At 60.7% G+C, this 19,433-nt stretch overlaps 1 protein-coding gene across 2 annotated transcripts; it reads right to left on the bottom strand.

Moving 5' to 3' along the window:
• Positions 1-1,253: 1,253 nt before the first annotated feature.
• Positions 1,254-19,224, bottom strand: LMTK3 (lemur tyrosine kinase 3). 2 transcript variants are annotated; one of them, XM_067719560.1, is made up of 16 exons: positions 19,120-19,184; positions 18,885-18,997; positions 17,867-18,000; positions 17,454-17,604; positions 16,869-16,945; positions 16,272-16,390; positions 14,145-14,232; positions 13,648-13,796; positions 13,173-13,257; positions 12,967-13,088; positions 12,666-12,815; positions 9,630-12,151; positions 6,462-6,877; positions 4,956-5,091; positions 4,653-4,790; positions 1,254-1,412 (listed from the first exon to the last, which is right to left on the bottom strand). In XM_067719560.1, the coding sequence occupies exons 2-16, from the start codon at positions 18,958-18,960 to the stop codon at positions 1,396-1,398; spliced, it is 4,380 nt and encodes a 1,459-aa protein (XP_067575661.1). In that variant the 5' UTR covers positions 18,961-18,997; positions 19,120-19,184; the 3' UTR covers positions 1,254-1,395. The 2 variants fall into 2 exon arrangements, with proteins under 2 accessions (XP_067575661.1, XP_067575662.1); XM_067719561.1 differs by lacking the exon at positions 4,653-4,790 and having other exon boundaries at positions 18,885-19,224.
• Between the last annotated feature and the right edge of the window lie 209 nt (positions 19,225-19,433).

Here is a 19,433-nt window from a genome sequence, read left to right as displayed (position 1 = left end):
GGCGGGTGGGGGTGGGAGGAAGACAGGTTGAAGCCAGGAGATCAAAGATGCAATGACAGACCCAGTCAGAAGAAAAAAAGACAAAGATGGAGACAGAATCAGTCAAGAGACCAGGACAAATTGAGAAAAAAGAAATCGAGACAAAAACCCGTGGCAGAAAGACATAATAGAGACAGGAAGGTGACGGGGACACGCAGACAAGGAGAAAGAAGTAGAGATGGGGTGATACTCAGACGAAGAAATAGATGAGAAGAAAGAGGCTGAAGACATGGGATGGGAAAACAAAGACAGAACTGGGACCGGGTGAAATAGGGAGATAAAGGGACAAAAAACAGAGAAATTTGAATGGAGAGGTTCAATTAGGGGGAAGGCAAGAGAATGTCAGACAGGTGGGTGGTCACATGAAGAAACAGGTAAACTGAGGCACAGTTACCATGGGCAGGGAGATAGATTCTGACCCTCGAGGCAGAGGGTCTGTGCCTCGAGGCACAGGCAGTGCCGTTCTGAGGTGTGTGGGATGTGGCCATGATCCAGTGTGGGTGCTGGCAGGTCATTTCTGAGCATTTTCCTCACCAGCACCGGCCCTGGGACAGCTTCTGGCCACCTTGCAGAAACCCAGCTCTGACCATAACCTGCCACCTTCCCGAACCCTCGCCGGCTCCTCGTCACCTACTGAACTGTAAGTTGAGGCTGCAGCAGAAGTTGGTGATGCCGACACCAGACTGAGATCCAGAGAAGCGGAGAAGCCGGGGGTCTCGCTGCCACACAGGCATTTCTGCCTTTCTGAGCCTCGGTGTTCCTGTCAGATGGGGCTGTGAGGATGGCCATATCTCCTGGACAGCACCCGGTCCCTGCAGCCTCCCCTCTTCATCTCCCGAAACACACACATGCCCCACGTTCCTCCAAAAAGTTGTTTTTTGTCTTTTTTAAATAATGTGAAAATGCCACGCGAAGGTTTGAACCAGAGGCCCCTCCAGGGGCCAGGCTGGGGTGGGAAAGGGGAGACGCGAGATGGGGGGGTCCAGGTCCCTGAAGCCTTCGGCCCCTGTCTGGGGCTGGGAGTGGGTGAGGAGGGGCCTCCACTGTGCAGAGGGGCTCCAGGCCCTAAAGAGTTCAGTTCAGTTCCAAGAAAGGCGGCTCTCCAGGGAAGGGTGAGGGGCTTCCTGCCTCATTTGGCACCGAGGGGGTCAAGGGGCTCAGGGGAGCCGTCCGGGGGGCTGGGGGGCGGAGGGCCAGGGCCTCCTGTTTGGCACATGGTGGGGGAGGGGGAGGGCCCGGTCTCGGGGGCCTCCCCGGAGGCGGCGTCTGTGGTGGTGGCAGTGGCTCCATCGTCCACAGAGGATTCTACTCTCAACCCCTCTTCTGGGGGTGCAGGGGGGTCAAGTCTTCGGGGAGTCAGTTCTCCACGGGGCCTGAGGATGGAGGGAGAGGAGAGAGAAATGGAATTACTGGGCAGAAAGGCTCATGGCTTCTGGCTTGCCGATCGGAGTGAAAACCAAGCCCTCACCATGGGGAGCGCCCCACCTGATCTGCTCTGTCCTTTTTCTGTCATTTACTCCCGCCCCCGACTCACTCTGCTCCAGCCACCGTGCTCTGCTTCCTTGCTGTTCCTCCAAGCGCAGTCCTACCCCAGGGCCTTTGCACTGGCTGTTCCAACTGCCTAGCATGCCCTTAGCCCTTCCCATAGAACTCAGGCCTCCGTCGCCATGCCCCCTCTTCAGGGGTCTTCTCCGGGCCATTCTCAGTCAAGCAGTCGTCCCCCTCACCCCCCAAGGTCATTCTATCTCACTGCACTATAGTGGGGGGAGGGGTTGTTTGTTTTTGGTGGCGCCGCATGGCTTGTGGGATCTTAGTTCCCCGACCAGGGATTTCACCTCGGCCGTGAAAGCACTGAGTCCTAACCACTGGACTGCCAGGGAATTCCCTTCCACTATAGTTATTTTCTTTCACATTTCTCCTCTGGGATAATCTCAGTCATTGTCTGCTTGCCCCTCTAGACTGGAAGATCAGAGAGGATGGGACTGCATTTGGTCATGCTGCATCCCCAGCACCCAGTAGAGGCCCTGCAGAAAGTGCCGTCCCACCAGACTTTCCCACCATGATCCCTTCTCTCCCGGCAGAAGGAGAGCCTCCCACCCATACAACACATCCAGAAAACCAAGGTCTGTGGGGTGGAGACTCTCAACCAGGGCTACCCACCGGGCACCCTCCCACTCCACCTCCCACTTCTCACCTGAGTGGCCTGGGTCAAGTCATTGCCCTCACTTCCAGTCCCTGAGCCTCAGTTTCCCTCCCTTTAAATGGGGAGCATGACCCTCGTGTCCTTTTCAAAGGAGTAGGGAAACTCTGAGATTCCTGGCATCACTCAGCACCCAGGGAACGTGTGTGAAGTGGGCAGAGCCACCCCCCAGCCGTGGTCTTGAAACCAGCTCAGCAGCTTCCCAGCCCAGCTGCGGAATAGCTAAGGACTGAGTAAAGGGATTTGCGATTTTGTGTGATCGGGCCCTCCCTCTCCTCCCCAGGTGAACAAAGGTGAAGTCATCCTGGATTGCTGGCCCTATGGGCCTCAGCCCTGACTCAACACTTGGCTGGTGTCCCCACGCCCTGGAACCCACCTCACCCTGTCCTCTGGGGGGCCTCTGAGAAGACCTCTGGGAGGAAGTGACATTTGGGGGTGAAATCTGAGGATGTTGCCAAGTGAAGGGTCAACCCTCAGCCCATCCCTCCTGCCCTTGACTCTGTATGTCCTCTCCTCTCCCCCCTGGAGCCTTGCCTGGCCTCCTCCGCAGCCTCCCTGCCTCCACTGGCCCCCACAAGGCCCAGGAGAAGTCTTCCTACACTCGGGGCTGATGCTGCCCCTCCCCAGCTCACACTCCTCCCGTGGCTCCCTAGTGCCCCCAGGACAAAGTCCCCACCCCTCAGCTTACCCTCAAGCCCTGTGGGGTCTGTCCTGCTCTCTCTCACTTCCCACACCCACCCCCCTCCACCCAACTCTGCAAGTAACCTCCAGACACACCCGCTTCCCTTCTGTTCCATGAATCAGCCAAGCTCTCTCCTGCCTCAGGCCCTCTGCAAGCTGTCCTGTCTGCTAGCACGCTGTCCCCTTCCCCTTCACCTAGTTAACGACAACCAACCCTTCAAGTCCCCGGTTAAAGGACCCTTCCATCACCGAGGACACAAAGCCCTTTCCTCTTGTCATCTGCTTTCTCAGCAACCCTGAGTTGGCACTTATTCACTTACTGTGGGACTGTGGGGCAGTGCTGTGGGTAGGGCGGAGGGGGGGCTCATTGATCTTGCCCAGCATGGAATCCCATGAGCCCAGTACAGCCGATGCAAGCATCTACTTCATTAAACGCAGTAACAGCTACCAGTTAAAGACCACTGCAGCTTGCAAGGGGACGATTAAGCCATTCAATCCCCTTAACAAACTTAGGAGTTAGATCCTGTTATCCTCCTCGTTCTACAGAAACTGAGGTACTACAGAGAGGGAAAGCGACTTGCCCTAGGTCACCCAGCCAAGAAGTGGCAGGGCCAACACCTGAACTCGGGCACAGTGTAGGGGAGCAGGTATGGAGTCCCCCCTGAAAAGAGCCAGTTGCACCTTCCCTCTACTTAGTTCTGTCCTCTGGGAACACCTCCACCCGCCTGGCCCAGTGCAAGCCCTGTATGCAGGGATGTTCTCCTAAGGTGGTGGTGAGGATTAGCATTATGGCGTAAGTGAAACGCAAGAAGGGTACCTGACAAATGCTGACTACTGGAGTGGACACAGACTCAGAGGCCAGGCAGCCAGGGTTTGTGCCCCGGCTCCTCATGCCTCTCTGTGCCTCAGTTTTCTCTTCTGTAAAATGGAGATGAGACTAGAATACACCCCATGGAATCATAGGGAGGATTAAATGGGGTAAGATGTTGCAAGCACATTCTAGGGTCTGTGAGAGTGCTTGCTGTTATTGCTATGGTGCTCCCTGGCCATGTCCTCTCTGCTCTGGTTCATGCTAACCAGCTTTGAGCCCCCTGGTTTCCTCTGGCTTCTTGTCTGCCTCTGATCAACCTATGCCCCCCAAAGGAGATGGGCTCAAGATCCACCAGGTACCAGACAGGAATCTTAGCACAAAGATGGGGCAAAGATCGGAAAGAAAAAGAAAGTAAGAGGGGGAGGGAGGGAGGGAGGCAGGGAGGGAGGCAGGGAGAGAGAGAGGGAGAAAGAAAGACAGAAAAGAAAAGAAAAGAAAAGAAAAGAAAGAAAGAAAGAAAAGAAAGAAAGAAATGATTTGGGGCTTCCCTGGCGGTCCAGTGGTTAAGGGGGCGCGGGTTCCATCCCTGGTCGGTGAACTAAGATCCCACATGCCAAGGGATGTGGCCAAAAAAAAAAAAAAAAAAAGATGGGCAAGACTCAGAGGGGATCCTTACAGAAGGGAAACTGAGGCTCAGGGAAGGGCGTGATTGCCCAAGCCCATCTGATGGACACCTCTTGGTCTGAGGGGGTTCCAGAGGTGGGTGGGGTTTCACTGGTGAGCAGCCAGACTGAGAGAGGGGAAGGAAGAAACTGGGAGAGAGGCAAAGAAATTCAGAGAGATGGGGACAAGAAAGTGGGAGAGACAGATGGGGAGAGATTGGCAGACGTGGGGCAGGACCAAGGGTCTGAAGCACGATACCTGCGGGCCGGGCGTCGGGGGCCCGGGCGGGGGGCCCCGGGGTCTCCAGCGCAGGCGAGACGGAGAAGCGGGAGAAGCACAGGGGGGGGCCTGGAGGGGGGAGGAGGGGGAAATCCTCCGCCCACTCGAAACTGCCTCCTAGCATTGGGGGCGGGGGGGGGTGAGGAGGGAGAGGAGAGGAGAGGACGCGGTCAGACCCTCAATCACTTCTTCAGCCCTCCGACCCCGCCCCTCAGCAGGCCCCGCCCGACGCTGCCCTTCCCATAGACCCCGCCCCCAACTCTGCCCCGCCCCGGCCCTCACCAAAGCCGCTGTCGTTGCTGGGAAACCCATCTCCGGGGGTGGCGGAGTGGGGAAGCGTCGGGGGCGCTGGGGGCGTTGACGGGTCCGTGTCCCCCTCGGGGGGGCCCTGGACACTCAGCTCGTTGGTTGGCGTCTCCTATGAAGGCATATTAGGGGAGGCAAGAGGGGGCGAACCGTCACATCGCACTCACTACATCCCAACAAGCAACAAACCCCGCTAACATTTCTGGGCTTCAGGCATCCCAATTTACAATCGCTCTCTCTGAAGATCCCCTAATCTGCCTTCGAAGCCTCAGGCCAGCTTTAAACTCCTCCGGCTTGAAGTTCCTCCCCCGACCACGGAGTCCCGCCCACAGCTAAGCAGTCCACTGCAGGAATTCTCTCCCGGCTCCTTAACGCGCTGCCTCCACGGAAGCCCCTAACCCAGGACTGTCTCCGTAAGTCCCGTCCCGTCTCCATGACCCTTACTCACGTCCTAGATCTCGGCCACAGGCGTCCAAGTGCGGGCCCCACAACTACCTGCTCCTATGGTCCTCCAAACCCTTAACCCATTTTGAGCATCTCCGGACCCTCCCGCGAGCCCCTAAGCCCCGCCCTCTGAAGAGGCCCCGCTCCAGTTTGTTTCAGTGCCCTAGGCCTCAGCTCTTGACCCTGTTCTCACTCATCTCAGAACCTTAGTATGCCCCGCCCCAGGTTCATCTAGACACGGCCCCAGTCCACAAGCACTACACCGCCCTGTTTTTCTCTTCAACACTAACCTCTCAGGCTAGTTACTTTTAACACAATCCCCAACCCATCTCTCTTAGCCCCGCCCCAGTTTATTAGCTGTGTCCTATCCCTGAACCCACTACTGCACTTAGTATCTTAACACTACAAGCAGCATCTCTTTAAGCCCTACCTGCAGCTTCTCCATGGCCCACCCCTAGTGGATAAGATCCCCTCCATCCTGAGCCGGCCCCTCGGCCTCCACAACATTAGAGCGCTGGTGCAGAAACCCCATCCCGAACTTCACTAGGCTCCGCCCCCACCATACAGACCACGCCCTAATCCTCTCACTTTCTCCTTAGCCTCTGACCACCAGGTACCGCGCTTTCCTTCCGGATCCGTTCTCATCTCCAGGCCTCTCCCTAGCCCTCCAGCACCTTCCCCCACCCCAGGCCCCACCTCTGCTCTGGACTCGGCCCTTCCCCTGGCCCCGCCCCATCCCCAGGCCCCGCCCTCACACTCAAGGACTCATCCTGCCCTATTTCCCTAGCCAGTCTCTCCCCAGGCTCCGCCCTCACCCTGCAGGCCCCGCCCCTACTTGAGGCGCGGCCTTCCTCCAGGCCCAGCCCCATTCCCTGGCCCCGCCCTTACACTCAAGGCCTCATCTGGTCCTTCAAGTCCCGCCCCATTCCCTGGCCCGCCCTCACCCTGCACACCCCGCCCCCAATCTGGGCGTGGTCTTCATCCAGGCCCCGCCCCTCCCTAGACCCAGCCCCGGGGTCCTGCGCGGGGGCAGCGCACCTGGTCGAAGAGGTAGACGGTCACGTCCCCGTGGAAGGAGACCATCTTGCGCTTCCTCTCCAGCTCGCTGTCCTCGGGTTCGTCGGCCCCGCGTGGAGACTTGAGCAGCCCCCGCAACGGGCGGGCCGCGTCCGTGTCGGCGCTGCTCACCACGACGGGCACCGGGGCTGCCCGCGCTCTCCCGGGGCCCCGCGGCCCCGCCAGCGCGCCCGCCGCTGCTGCCTCCTCGTCCTCCTCCTCGTCCTCGTCCTCGTCCTCCCCGTCCTCCTCCGACGGCCCCGACGCCCCCGCCCCGCCGGCCTCCCCGCCAGCTGCCCCGGCGTCCACGCCCTCCCACGGGGGTCGCCGCGGGCCCGGCCCCGGGAACGGCGTGAGCGTGAGCGGCGGCAGCGCCAGCGAGAGCCGCGAGAGCTTGGCTGCGAGGGGAGACACCCGGTGAGCTCCTGTTCCTGGGGAAACTGAGGCATGCCCTCCCGCCTAACTCTGTGTCCTTAGGTAATCTCAGCCACAGTCTGGGCCTGTTTCCACCCTTGTGAACCAAAAGGCTGCACTGTTTCCACCCTTGTGAACCAAAAGGCTGCACTGGGGGTCTCCAAGCAGAAGGGTAGCGGTCTTCCCCCTACTCCAGTGCTTAACCCTCCCCGTGGCTCCCCAGTTCCCACAGCACAAAGCCCCAGTTTCTCCCGGGGCCACCAGGCCCGAGTGCCCTGGCTGTGCTGACCTCTCCTGGTTCTGTCCCCACCTCATTCTGGCTTGACCTCCATCCAACCATATGGGCCACATCCCCATTCCTCCCACCTCTGAGCCTTTGCATAGGCTGTTCCCTCTGCCTGGAACTTCCTTATCTAACTCAAGTCCTATTCATCGTCCAGCTCTGTCTGGACTTTCAAAGCCTTTGGAGATCTACCAAGAGGTCAGGCCAGGCAACCCGCTCTGCACCCCATAGTACCAAGCACCTCGCCTTCCTAGCGGTTGATCTCAGTATAGAACTGTAATTCTGTGGCAGTGTGATTAATGTTTGCCTTGCCACAGAACAGAGACTGAGTTGGGCTCATTCTGGCTGTGTCCCCAAACCCCAAGCACATAGAAGTACTCAGTCAATATTTGTGAATAAATGTTCCCTGCTACACAATGTTGACCAAGGTACTTTCTTTCCCTTTTTGGCACTCAATCGCCAGAAAATTGGGGTGTCTAGCCATCTCCAGGTCCTTTCCCTGCCCTAAGACTCCTTGATCTCAGCCTGCTGGGGGGGAAGGACTTCAGGTCCCTGGAGGAGGAAACCTCACTTCAAATCCCAAGCCTACCCTGCTCTCTTGCTGTGTGTCCCTGGGCAAGCAGATCCACCTCTCTGAGCCTCTGTTTCCTCACTGGTAAATGGAGGGGCCACTCATTCCTCCATTACTGCATAAGTGAGCTGTGTGCCAGGCCCTGTGGGGGGCGATGGTGGGGATGAGAAGAGGGTCAGGGCAGGGCAAGGAGAAAGATGTATGTGGACCGAGTCACTCTCCACCCCTCATTCACTCAACTCCAGCTTCACCAGCCTTTTGCTATTCCATGAACATGCCAAGTTAATGCCCATCTCAGTGTCCTCTACCTGAAACATCCTTCTCCCAGATGTCAACCTGGCTCACTTCCTTCATGTCTGCTCAGAAGTCACCTCCTCATTGAGGCCTTCCCTGACCACCCATCTCAAGGTGATGGGGTGGAGTGGGGCTTTATAGAGGAAGCTATCAAGGGCTGTGGATACCCAGAGGAAGGACAGGGTGACAGTCTTTCGAAATCAGGAAGGCTTCCCAGGGAAGGGGGAATTTGAGTGGGGTCATGAAGAATGAGTAGGAGTTCACTGGATTTAAAAAAAAAAAAAAAAGAAAAGCATGCTATTCCCAGTCTCTTCGCACCCAACAACACCGACCCACCCCACCCCCGCTTCAGATCCTCTGAGGCATCTTAGTTGCTCATCCCCTGTCATTTTCATGCTGCCCAGGGTCTTTCCTGACACAGCTGGTTGCAAACTCCCCACAACAACCTTGAGGAAGTGGTAGTGTTCTAATGCCATGGGTTTGAGGAAGGAAGGTTCTGTGCTCAGTCCCCTTCCTGACCTTTCCCTCTTGAGCGTCAGGCTCCTCTGGCAAACAGAGATAATAACCCTTCCCTCAAGTGTGGCTGTGAGGTTGCCAATATAAAACAGGCCCAGTCATTTATAACTTTCATACCAGTATTTAAGGAAATCAGGCCTCTGGATGATTCCAGTGGAACCACAGTCCCTATGTCCACATCTAAGCAGGGGCTGTGTATTTTACTCTCCATTTATCTTCTCTTAAATTGTCCCCTCTCTATGACAAACTATTTCCTGTGTTCCTATCAAAACTCAGTTTCCAGAAAAGGCCTTTCTACTAGGCTTTCAAGCCACCAGTACTGGGGTGGGCAGGGCAGGGTCTGAGGCTCCCTGGGTCTCAGCCCTGGACAGCTCAGGGCCTGGTGCACAGGAGGCCTGGCACAATAAATAGATGCCTCAGCTTGTTGGAAAGTTTAAACCAGAGATCACGCACTGGCAGCCCAGCCCACAGAAAGGCTTCTTTTGAGTGGTTTCAACCATTAATACACCCAGAACTCTGGCTTAAAGGGGGAAAGCAGCAGATCTGGCAACACCAGGTGGGCATTCCTGAATGGAGCTGAGAAGTAGCTGCACTTCCTCCCCAACTCCTACCCCACGTCTCCCAGCTCTCATTCATTCATTCATTCCCACCCGTCATTCATTCCCTTATACTGTCTGACCCCTGTGGGCATCTGAGTTTGCATCCCCTAGTTGACGTGAATTGTGATGTAACAGCAGGTGCTTAGAAGTGCCAGGCGTTGGGCCAAAGGCTTTGGAAGTCCTAACTCATTTAACCCTCACAGTCCTATTAGGTAGGCGCTATCCTTGTCATCCGTTTTTGGCAGATGGGGAAACTGAGGCACAGAGAAGGTCATCTGTCCAAGATCACAGCTAGGAAGGGGCAAAGCCAGGATTTGAGCCCAGGGAGTGTGGCTCTAGGGTCTGCACTTGTCACCATCAGGCTGACCTGTCTGGTACCTGGGAGCCTGAGCTTCTCAACTGCACCCTACATCTTGGAAGGAGCTGGGCCTCGGCCCCCAACCGCGCTCCCGTGCTCCCAGCAGCCTGCTCACCTTTGATCTGCTCGCTGTTCCCCTGAGGGGGTCCCAAGTCCAAGAACAGTCGTGGCATCTCGGGGCCCTTCCTCTCGGGCTTGGGGGGGTCCCCGTCTTCGTTGGGTGCTGTGTCTCCGCCGGCTCTGCTGTCTGGGACCCCGGGCTCTCCCTCGGAGGCTGCCTCCGGCCTGGCTCTCTGGGGCGCTGGCTCCGGCCTCGTCGGCTGTGCTTCCAGTGGCGGTGGAGGCGGCTGTGGCCTCGTGCTGTCGACCCATCCGGCCTTTGCGTCCACGCCGCTTCCGAGGCCGCCGCCGGGGGCCATCCCCATGCCCACTGGGGCTCGGACCCCACTCCCGAGGTCCAGCCTCCCAGCCCCGGGGGCTCTCGGTGCCCCCCCAGTCTCGGGGGCTCTCCTCTCTGTCCCGGGTTCCAGCACCCCGCTCCTGAGGGCTGGGCCAGTGGGGCCAGGGGCTGTCTCCCCGCCGTTCAGGGCCAAGACCACTGCGCCAGGTGCCAGGGCTCTCTCCAGCGAGGTCTCTGGGGCTGGCTCCCCGTTCATGGGGGCTGGAGCCCCACTCTCGGGCATCTTCTCCCAGGGCCCTGGGGCTCTCCAAGGCCCAGTCTCTGGCAGCCTCTCCGGGTTCCTGGGGAGTCTCAGGCCCCCATTCTCTGACACCTCCTCGATCTTTGGGGGTGTCAGGCCCCCATTCACCAGCACTTGCTCTTCTCTCGCCGGGGACCCCAGGCCCCCATTCTCCAGCACTTTCTCCTCCCTCCTTGGGGGTGGCAGCTCCCCATTCGCCAGCACTTGCTCTTCTCTCTCTGGGGACCCCGGGCTCCCATTCTCCGCCACCTTCTCCTCGACGCCCAGGGCTCTCTGTTCCCCGTTCTCCAGCACTGTCACCCCGTTCACGGGGAGGCTCGGGCCCTCTTGCGGGCTTGGGGCTTGCTTCCCGCTGTCCAGGACTGTGGGGCCCCTGCTTGGGCCCGGGGCTTTCTCTCGGTTCCCGGGGCCTCTCGCCGCCCTCCTGGGCCCTGTCTCGCGGGCGGCTGCCCCCTTCTCCCCCAGGAGCTTCCTTGTCACGTCCTCCCGCAGGGACATCAGCAACTGCTCGGTGCTCACTTGAACTACGAAGGTCGGCTTCTCCCGGGCCCCCGGGAGCGGGAGGGGACCCGGGTCTGGGGGTGGCCGGGGCGCTCCCGGGTCGGGGGGCTCGGGGGGAGCCCGTGGTCGAGGGACCCCTTCCTCCTCTGCTGCCCCCCCACCGGGGAAGGCTCCCTCGGGGGAAAAAGGGGTCTCGGTCTCGTAGCCGCTGTCGCCCGGTTTGGGGCCCGGAGACGACAGGCCTGAGCCGGGACTGGCCACGGCCGAGGGGGGGTCGGGGGACACGGCCGGGTCCGCGGGGGCCCGAGGAGGTGGCGGCGGCGGGGGGGGAGCGGGAGGTGGCCCCCGCCCGGGGTACTGGGGCGCCGCCGCCCCCATGAGGGGGTCCAGAAACTCGGGGGGGGCCGAGGCGGGGGGGTTCAGGGGCAGGTCGGCCAGGGAGCCCCGCTCCGCCCGCAGGGACGAGTCGTCCTCGGGGGGATGGGGGCAGCCAAGAGCAGGGTGGCCGCCCCAGCCGGCGACGGCATCCCCCCGCTCCAGGGGCAGGCAGGAGCAGGCCCCCTCGCGGCTGCACAGGGGACAGGGTAGGGGGCCCCGGCGGCTGGGGCCCCCCCCAAGGCTGCTGCTGTCTTCCCCCGGGGAGCTGCCTTCCTCCTCCTCCTCCTCCTCTTCGGCCCACGGGGTGGCCCCCCGCTCCCCCAGCACCTCGGCGGGGTCTCCTGCCAGGGTCTCCCCGGCGCCCCGGCCCTCGGGGTCCCAGCCGCTCAGGAGGAAGCTGCCGGAGGCTGAGGACTGGGCCGGGAAGGGCCGGGCCGCCGGGAAGAGGGGGGAGGCCCAGGTCTCGGACACCAGCTGGGGGACCTCGGGGGGGGCCTGGGGGGCCTGGGGGGCAGGCACTCCTGGGTCCAGGGGGTCCCAGTCATTGGGGAAGAGGGGCTCTGGCGGGGAGCCATGCTCCTCGAGGCGGATGTAGTATTCGCTGCTCACGGAGGGGCTGCGGGCGCTGATGACCGGCAGCACGCTGGGCGTGGACAGCGCCTCGTAGAAGGGGTTGGAGGGGTTGGCGTGGGGGGCCGGGGGTGCGGACGCCGGCTGCCAGGTGGGTGCCCCCCCGCCCCGACCGGCCCCCCGCCGTGCCTTCTCCCACAGGCACTCAAGGTTGAGGCCACGGCTACTCTCGGTGACCGTGAGCACGTCGTCCGGGTCAGCCCCAGGGAAGCCATCCAGAAGGGGGAACGGAGAGGACAGGGTCCCCGGGCGGGGCACGCTGTGCTGCGGGGGCCAGGGCCAGGGGAAGGGACCATCTCGGGGGGGCGGCGGCGGCGGCGGGGGCCTTGGGGGCCGCTCGGAGAGCAGGTAGGTGAGCTGCAGTTGCAGATCAGAGGCCGAGGGGCGCTGGGCAGGCGGCCGCCAGCAGGACTGCAGGATGTCGTACCTGGGGGAGGGGGAGGAGGCAAGAGTGAGTAGGGCAGAGTCCTGGGGGGCGGGGGGGGTCACTGGGGGTGGGCAGAGACCAGGAGAAAGTGGGGGGCAGAGACCCAGGGAGAAGAGGACCAAGACCCAGAGAGAGGGGGGAACAGAAACCAGAGAGAGGGAGACAGAGACCTAGAAGAAGAGAGGACAGCAAGGCACATGTGCAGAAATGAGGGTTAAGGTGGCCTTCGCGTTTGGGTTACAAGTTGTGGAATCAGAGACAAGCAAGCAGCAGGGGTCTTCTAGGGTTGGAGAAACTAGGTTCAAACACCAGCTGTCACTCCATGCCTCAGTTTCCCCATTCCAAGTAGCGGATGCTGGCGGAAGGGGTGGGGACGTCCCCACTCCATTCTAGGGCTGGCAGCAAGTGGTGCAATTGTGGATGGGGGAGAGTGTGAAATGACGCGGGGGATTCTGGGATCATCCTGGGGTGGGAGGTGGAAGGTCAGGGGTCCGGGGTCAGGCCCCGCCCTCACCAGTAGTCCCCGTAGGGCAGCTTGAGCCTCGGCCTGGCTAGCTTGACGTGCTGCTGACGGACGACGAAGGCGAGGACCTCCTCGTCTGATAGGTGGCGGTAGGGCTGTGCCCCAAACTCAAACAGCTCCCATAGGGTCACCCCTAGGGACCTGCGGGGAGCAAAGGGCAGAGGAAGGTCAGAGCCCTGCCCTGACGGGCCAGGGGGCCTCCCCTCCAGGCCTCAGTTGCCCCATCCGTAGAACCTGTGACCCTTCTGCCTTCCTTGCCCTCCTCGGCCGCCCCCCGGCCCGGGCCCCTCACCAGATGTTGCTCTCGCGGCTCTGGTCCACCACCATGAAGGTCCCGTGCAGCTCCCCGAGGAGCTCGGGCGCTGCCCAGCGCAGCGGGATCCACAGGCGTTCGGGGGTCAGGTAGTAGTCCTCCTGGGTGTGGGCGGCACGGGGCGCGGTCAAGCAGGCCGGGACGCCCCCCGCCCCCTCCCAGCTCTGATGGAGGCCAGCCCTCACCTTGTAGTTGCTGTGCGCCAGCCCGTAGTCTCCGATGCGCACGGTGAGGTCGGAGGTCAGCAGGCAGTTGCGCAGGGCCAGGTCGCTGGGGGCGGGCGAGGGGGGCGAGGTAAGAAGGGGGTAGCTTGGGGAAGCCCGCCCCCCCTTCCTAGACCCCGCCCACTTTCCCGCACTGCTCCCCTTCCCTCTTCTTTTCCTCCCTCCTCCTCTCCTACCTTGACTCCTCCCCCTCCCCTGACTCCTCCCTCTCTTCTGTGACCCCTCCTCCCTTCCTGACTCCTCCTCTACTCTCCTGACTCCGCCTCTTCCCCCTGACCCTCCTGGGCTTTCCCCCCTTTTTGTGTCTCCCACTCAGGCCTCCTTCCATCCTTAAACCCCTCCCCTGTGGCCTCACCATCCACCCCCGTAGCCTGGCCTCTTTCCCCTAAGTAGTCCCCTCCCCCCCCATTCCTCCCGGTGGCTCCTGGGCTGCCACCTGTGCACATAGTTGTGGGAGTGGAGATGTGCCAGCCCGCGGGCGATCTCCAGGCCCATTCTCTGCAGTGTCCGCAGGTCTCGAGGGGGCAGCTCAGGGGACAGGCCCTCGGGGGGCCGCTGGGCCCGGAGGTAACGCTTCAGGTCCCCCTGGGAGAGAGGGCAGGGAGGGGTCAGCACCACCGCCCCCTCCCAGGCACCCACACCAGGCAATCCGAGGCGAGGATGGGATGACCTCTGCCCTCAGTGGGCAGCCCCCTCGGGGCCTCAGTTTCCCCTGCTGCTTAGAAGCGCACAGGAACAGCACCCACCCACCTCATGCGCTAGTTCAGGGTGCACCACCTGGGGAGTGAGTACTCATCTACAGAGATGGCAGTGCTTGTCACAGGTGTGGCTATGATGATGATGATGATGTCATTGCTGCAGATCCCCAGGAACTGCCCTGAGCCCTCACCCCGCCCAGCTCCCGGCTCTGCCTCCCCTGCCCCAGACCCTCACCAGTTGACAGAACTCCATAATCAGCAGAAAGGGCAGTGTCTCCACGCAGACGCCCAGGCACTGAAGGACGTTGGGGTGCTGCAGGCTCCTGCGAGGGGAAGGGGGTTGCCTGGGTCAGGAAACAGCCCCTTCCATCCCACCCCAGCTCTCTGTCCCACCCCAGCCTCCCAGCAAAACCAAACTGTTGCTTCAACCTCTTTGGTCTCAGTTTCCTTACTCCTTTCCCACATCCCCACCTCAGGACCACCCCCACTGTCTCCCAGTCCCTGAGCCAGACCCCCAGGCACCTCCTTGCCCCTCCTTCTGGCTCACCACCCCCTCAGCCTTTCTTCCTGCCCCCTGACTCTTCCCCCTCCCCTGCCCTCCCTACAGCCCCAGCTCAAGCCTCCTCACCTCCTGGACTCTCTTCTCAGCCTCCTGCCGGCCTCCCTGCCTCCAGTCTCTCCCTTCCAGTGTGTCCCTGACCTGATGCCCACCTGCTTACGACCCTCCATGGCTCCCTGGTACCCTGGGACAGAGCCTGGCTCACTCCTCGGTCTTTCCGGCCCCTCTGCCTTCCCCAGTGTCATTCTTCACGCCTGTGTACCTCTCTCCAAACGCACAGGTGCCTGCTTAGGCTCCAAGCCTTTTGCATGTACGCTTCCCTCTGTGGAGAACACTCTCCTCTCATCAAAGTCCTCCTCATCCCTTAGTTTCAACATCATTTCCTCAAGAATTGTCACTGTCCCCTCCAACACTGTCCCCTCCAACACATTGTGGGTAAGAGTCAGGCTTGGGGGTCTGAATCCGGTCTCCTTCTTTCCCAAGTGTGTAACCTCACAGAAGTCATTTCACCTCTAGATCTGATCTAACACGGGAGCCACCGGCCATATGTGACAACTGAGCTCTCGAAATGTGACAGAGGTAGCTGAGGGAAGACATTTTGAACTTGGTTACATTTTACTTAAGACGAATTTAAATAGCCATAGGTGGCTAGTGCCTGCCAGCACGGGCCTAGAGAGAGACAAGCAGGGAAGCAAGTAAAAGGATGAAGTAATGACAAACTAGGATACGTGTTATGCAGAAAATACACAAGTTGATGTGACGGAGCATTCCAGGGTCCTCCTTAGGTGGGGGAGGGAGAGAGGGAGTGTGTGTGTGTGTGAGTGTGTATGTGTAAGGGAAGGCCTTTCTGTTCTGAGACCCAGGAAGGGCAAGCGTTCCCACCATCTGAAACTGGGGCTGGGTGAGGCAGGAGGGATATTCTAGACAGAGGGAACAGCAGGACGGCAGTCCTGTGGCAGGAAAGAAGCTGGCATGTGGGAGGGTCAGTGGGGAGACCGCGTGGCAGGGGGTGAGAGGGCTGGTGGCAGGAAGGGAACAGGGCTTGTGGGCTGTAGGGACCAGTGGGATTTTGTCCTGCAGGCCGCAGAAAACCATGGGAGGTTTCAGAGGAAGGGGCTAAGAAAATCTCTGGGCAAAGCTCACTTTTACAACCTTCTGATAAGAGGTCCCCGTGTATGCGCCCTTTCCATGACAGGGCACTCACTACCCCACAGGGCATTCATGTAACAAATGTTTATTTAATTCTTGTCTAGAAGCCCTTAGAGTGGAGGGGAGACCAGGCAAGGGAGGGACAGGGTCCTGCCTTCCCAGACCTCCCAGTCAAATGGGGGCAGAGGTGGGAGGACCCTGGTCTGTGATTCTGATTCTGTCCTTCCTCACGCACAAGCAGGGGCCTGAGGAAGGGAACCACCATGAGGTACCCAGTGCCTAACACAGGGTCATCTCGCATCCTCTCAGCTGCCCTCTACATGAGGCTGCTCAGCCTTCCTGGACTCACTTTCCAGATGAAAATACTGAGGTTCAGAGTGGAGAGGGGCAGGTCTCCAGCTCAGCTTCTGTGCTGTCCCCTCGCCTTCATCACACTGCCTTCATTTCCCTGGCTCTGTCCCAAGGAAGAACCTGAGGCTCAGGGAGGGAAACTCTCTGGACTGAGTGGCACAGCCAGGAAAAGGTAGATGGACGATTCGAATCCAGATCTGACCCCACACTGCACTCCTCCCACTTCCCAACGTTACCTTCCTGAGGCACAAACTCAGATATTTGGGCCTTCCGAGCCCCACATCCAGCGAGAAGTACCCATACCTGTACGGCTGTGCTTCTGAGATGAACTTGCGCTGCTCCAGGGGCCCTGCGCTGGCTCGGAGCTCCTTTACCACCACCTGGGCTGGGGTGTAGTCTGAGAAAATCTCTCCCAGGATCACCTGATCAAGGGGGACCCAGGAGGCAGCGCCTGTGGTTTCCCCAGCCCCATCCCAGGGACCACCCTCCACCCCACCATATGGCCCCCATCTTCCCCCTCTTTCCAGCCTCTTCCTTCAAATCCCACCACCCTCGTACTCCCACCAGACGCGGGGTTAGAGACTCACAGGCCCAGAGTCCGATGGACGCAGGGACGGGTGGAAGGATGGACAGACGGACGCGTGGAGAGCCGGATGGCGAGGCGGAGTGGTCAATGGAGTGAGGAGGGAGGCGCTGACCGACAGGTGGCGGGGGGATGGAGTGGACGGGAGTGGGTGAGAGGTGAACAGAGGGGAGGGCAATGGGTGGGCTGAGGGGGGCAGGGGGACGAGGCAGGGGGCAGATGAGTAGTGGTGGGAGCAGGGGGGATGACACAGAACAGGAGCATCGCCCTGGATCGTATGCACCCTCCGCCGCCCACCCCCAGCCCCACTTAATTACCTTCCCGAACCAGCCACTCCCAATCTCTTGCAGGTAGCTGAGGTGCTGGCGGCTAAGGCCCAGGGGGGTGGTCATGTCTGGTGGGGGGCAAAAGGGAGAGGCACCTGAGCCTCTCTCCCCTCCCAAGTGCCAACAACACCCCTCAATTCAGTGGGGACTGGGGTCAAAGCAGACACAACAAATCTGTTTTCATTGGCTGCCCCAACATTCCACGATGGGATCTCTGCCTCCTCATTGGCTGCCCACAAGGTTCCAACGTCCAATCTGTCCTTCCCTTTGGCATTCCAAGCTCCTATGACATGACTTCAGCCTGCCATCGGCTACCTCTGACATTAAGATCTAGGCTGACCTTACCATTGATTGCCCCACAAGAATCCCCAAATCTGGTTGTGGATGAAGCAATGGCTTCTACCAAGATGTTCTCTGACTTCCTTCAGGCTGCTTCCAAGATTCCGGGGCTCCCACCTCTGCCTTTCCCCTTGGCTGCCTTGGGCCTCTGCTCCCTGTTCCCTGAGGGAAAACTCTCAGGGCCTTCCACCCTGTCCCGTGGGGCCATGAGGCCCTAGTCAGGGTGCGGGGCAGTACCTGAGTGTGATGGCTGCGGGGCAGGCATCGGCAGGGAGACCTCGGCCAGAGGGAGAATGTAGACATCAGGCAGCGACTGTGAAGAGGAGGTCTCTTCGGCGGGGGGAGTGTACTCTCCGGAGCAATCCTCCCCTTCTGGGTTCTCAAACTCCTGGGGCCGGGAGGGGGGAGGGGGGGAGAACACAGGGCTGAGACATGCCATGGTCCTTCTCATCAATACTATCCCCATCTTTCTCATAACTGTCCCCCGATCCCAGTCCAATTCCCATCCCAAGGCTCTGGACCTTGCCATAACTTCAGGCCTGAAGGGCTCTCAGACTCGCTACGCCGCTCCCCCTCCTACCACCTGGATTGAGGGGGAAAGGACTTGCTGGCGTCTTCCTCCCGACCTTGAATCCCCTCATGCACCTCACCTTGAAGCCGACATCGCCCCGTTTGCAGCACAGACAGGTGAGGAGGAGGAAGATGAAGGCCAGCAGGCCAGAGCAGGAAATGAGGACCACGGCATAGGGAGGAGCCAGAGGGGCCCGGCCCAGGGCGAATCCATCTGTGGGCACAGGACTGGGCTGGGGTCCCGGCTTCAAGGCCCTGGTTCCCGGATTCCGTGCCCCTCCTCATCTAGCTAGTCTTCACTACAACTCCCATGATGCTCTGCAACCAGGGCCCCTTGGCAGAGGAGCCGGATGGCCCAGGGCATTGTGGGAGTTGTAGTTTGGGGCCTTCTCAAGTGGTTGGGTTGGGGGTGGGGTCCCTCCTCTCGCCCCAACCTGGGACTCCCCCCCATCACCTCACCCCCAGGCTTGGATGAATTTCACTGAGGACTGAGGGAAGGAGGAGTAATAGTGGAGCCTGGAGCTCTCAGAATTTAAAATACGCTCCCACAACAGCCTTCTTACCCCCTGTTTGGGGAAGAGGATGAGCCCCCAACTGCAGGCTGGGAGAAGATTCTTGCCCCATGCCGGAACCTCCTAGTTACGGGGATTGAGGCTTGTTTCTTTTAGGGACGCTTGGAGCACACACATGTCCTCTGTTCCCAACCCAAACCCCTGAGAAGGCAGCTCCGCAAGCCTTGGGTCTCCCCCAAAGCTAGAGACAGCCTCCAATGCTGTGTCCCCCTTAGAAACAGTATTCCTCCCCTCTGTCCCCAATTCTCCCAGAGGCCCTGTCCTTCCCCGGCTCCCCGCACACACCTGCACACATGCGTGTGCACACACACATGTTGCCCGAACGGACCCCCTCCCCACCCAGCCCCCAGCCTTCCTCCCACAGGCCCTGCTAACACAGGCACCGTCCCCGCGGCTCCCCAGGCCCTGGCTCGCTGCGGGAAGACGCCACACAGGTGATGGGGCCAGAGCCCCGCAGACGGACCTCCAGGGCAGGCCGGGGTGGGGGTGGGGGCCGCTGGACAGCCGGATGGCCGGACAGACTTACCTGGGTGGGCCGGGGACGCCAGGCAGCCGGCGGTGGAGACGGCCGCGAGGAGGATGAGGGCGCCGGGGGCAGGCATCTTGTCGAGGATGGAAGGGAGGTGGAGGTGGTGGCGGCTGGGGAGGAGGGGGGGGCGGGCCCTCAGCCCCCAGCCATGGGGACCCGCGCGACCCTGGCCTCCCCCCAGCCCAGGAGAGGGGCAGGAGACTCAGGACAGGGGGAGGGAGGGGCTGCTTACTGGCTCAGGTACCCCCCTCCCCCTCTTTGAAGGGACAGACAGATGAAGGGATGGAGAGGCGGACAGAGGAGAGGAGCTGGGGAGCCGGGGTTGCTGGGGGGGAGAGGGTAGGATGGGGGGGAGAATGAGGGCCCCGCCCCCGAGGGCAGCCGGGATTGGGGGAGCAGAGAGCCTGTCAGAGGAAGGGTGGGAGGAGGGAGGATGGAGGGAGGATGGAGCGTCGTCATGGCAACTGGCTCCCCAGTAGCATTGGCTGCCAGGAGGGAGGGGAGGGGGAGGGACAGACAGGGACCAGCAGACCCTTGTGTGGGGGG

Source organism: Pseudorca crassidens, chromosome 20, assembly GCF_039906515.1.
Source record: "Pseudorca crassidens isolate mPseCra1 chromosome 20, mPseCra1.hap1, whole genome shotgun sequence".
Classification (NCBI taxonomy): domain Eukaryota; kingdom Metazoa; phylum Chordata; class Mammalia; order Artiodactyla; family Delphinidae; genus Pseudorca; species Pseudorca crassidens.
This window is presented reverse-complemented; position numbering and strand designations above follow the sequence as displayed.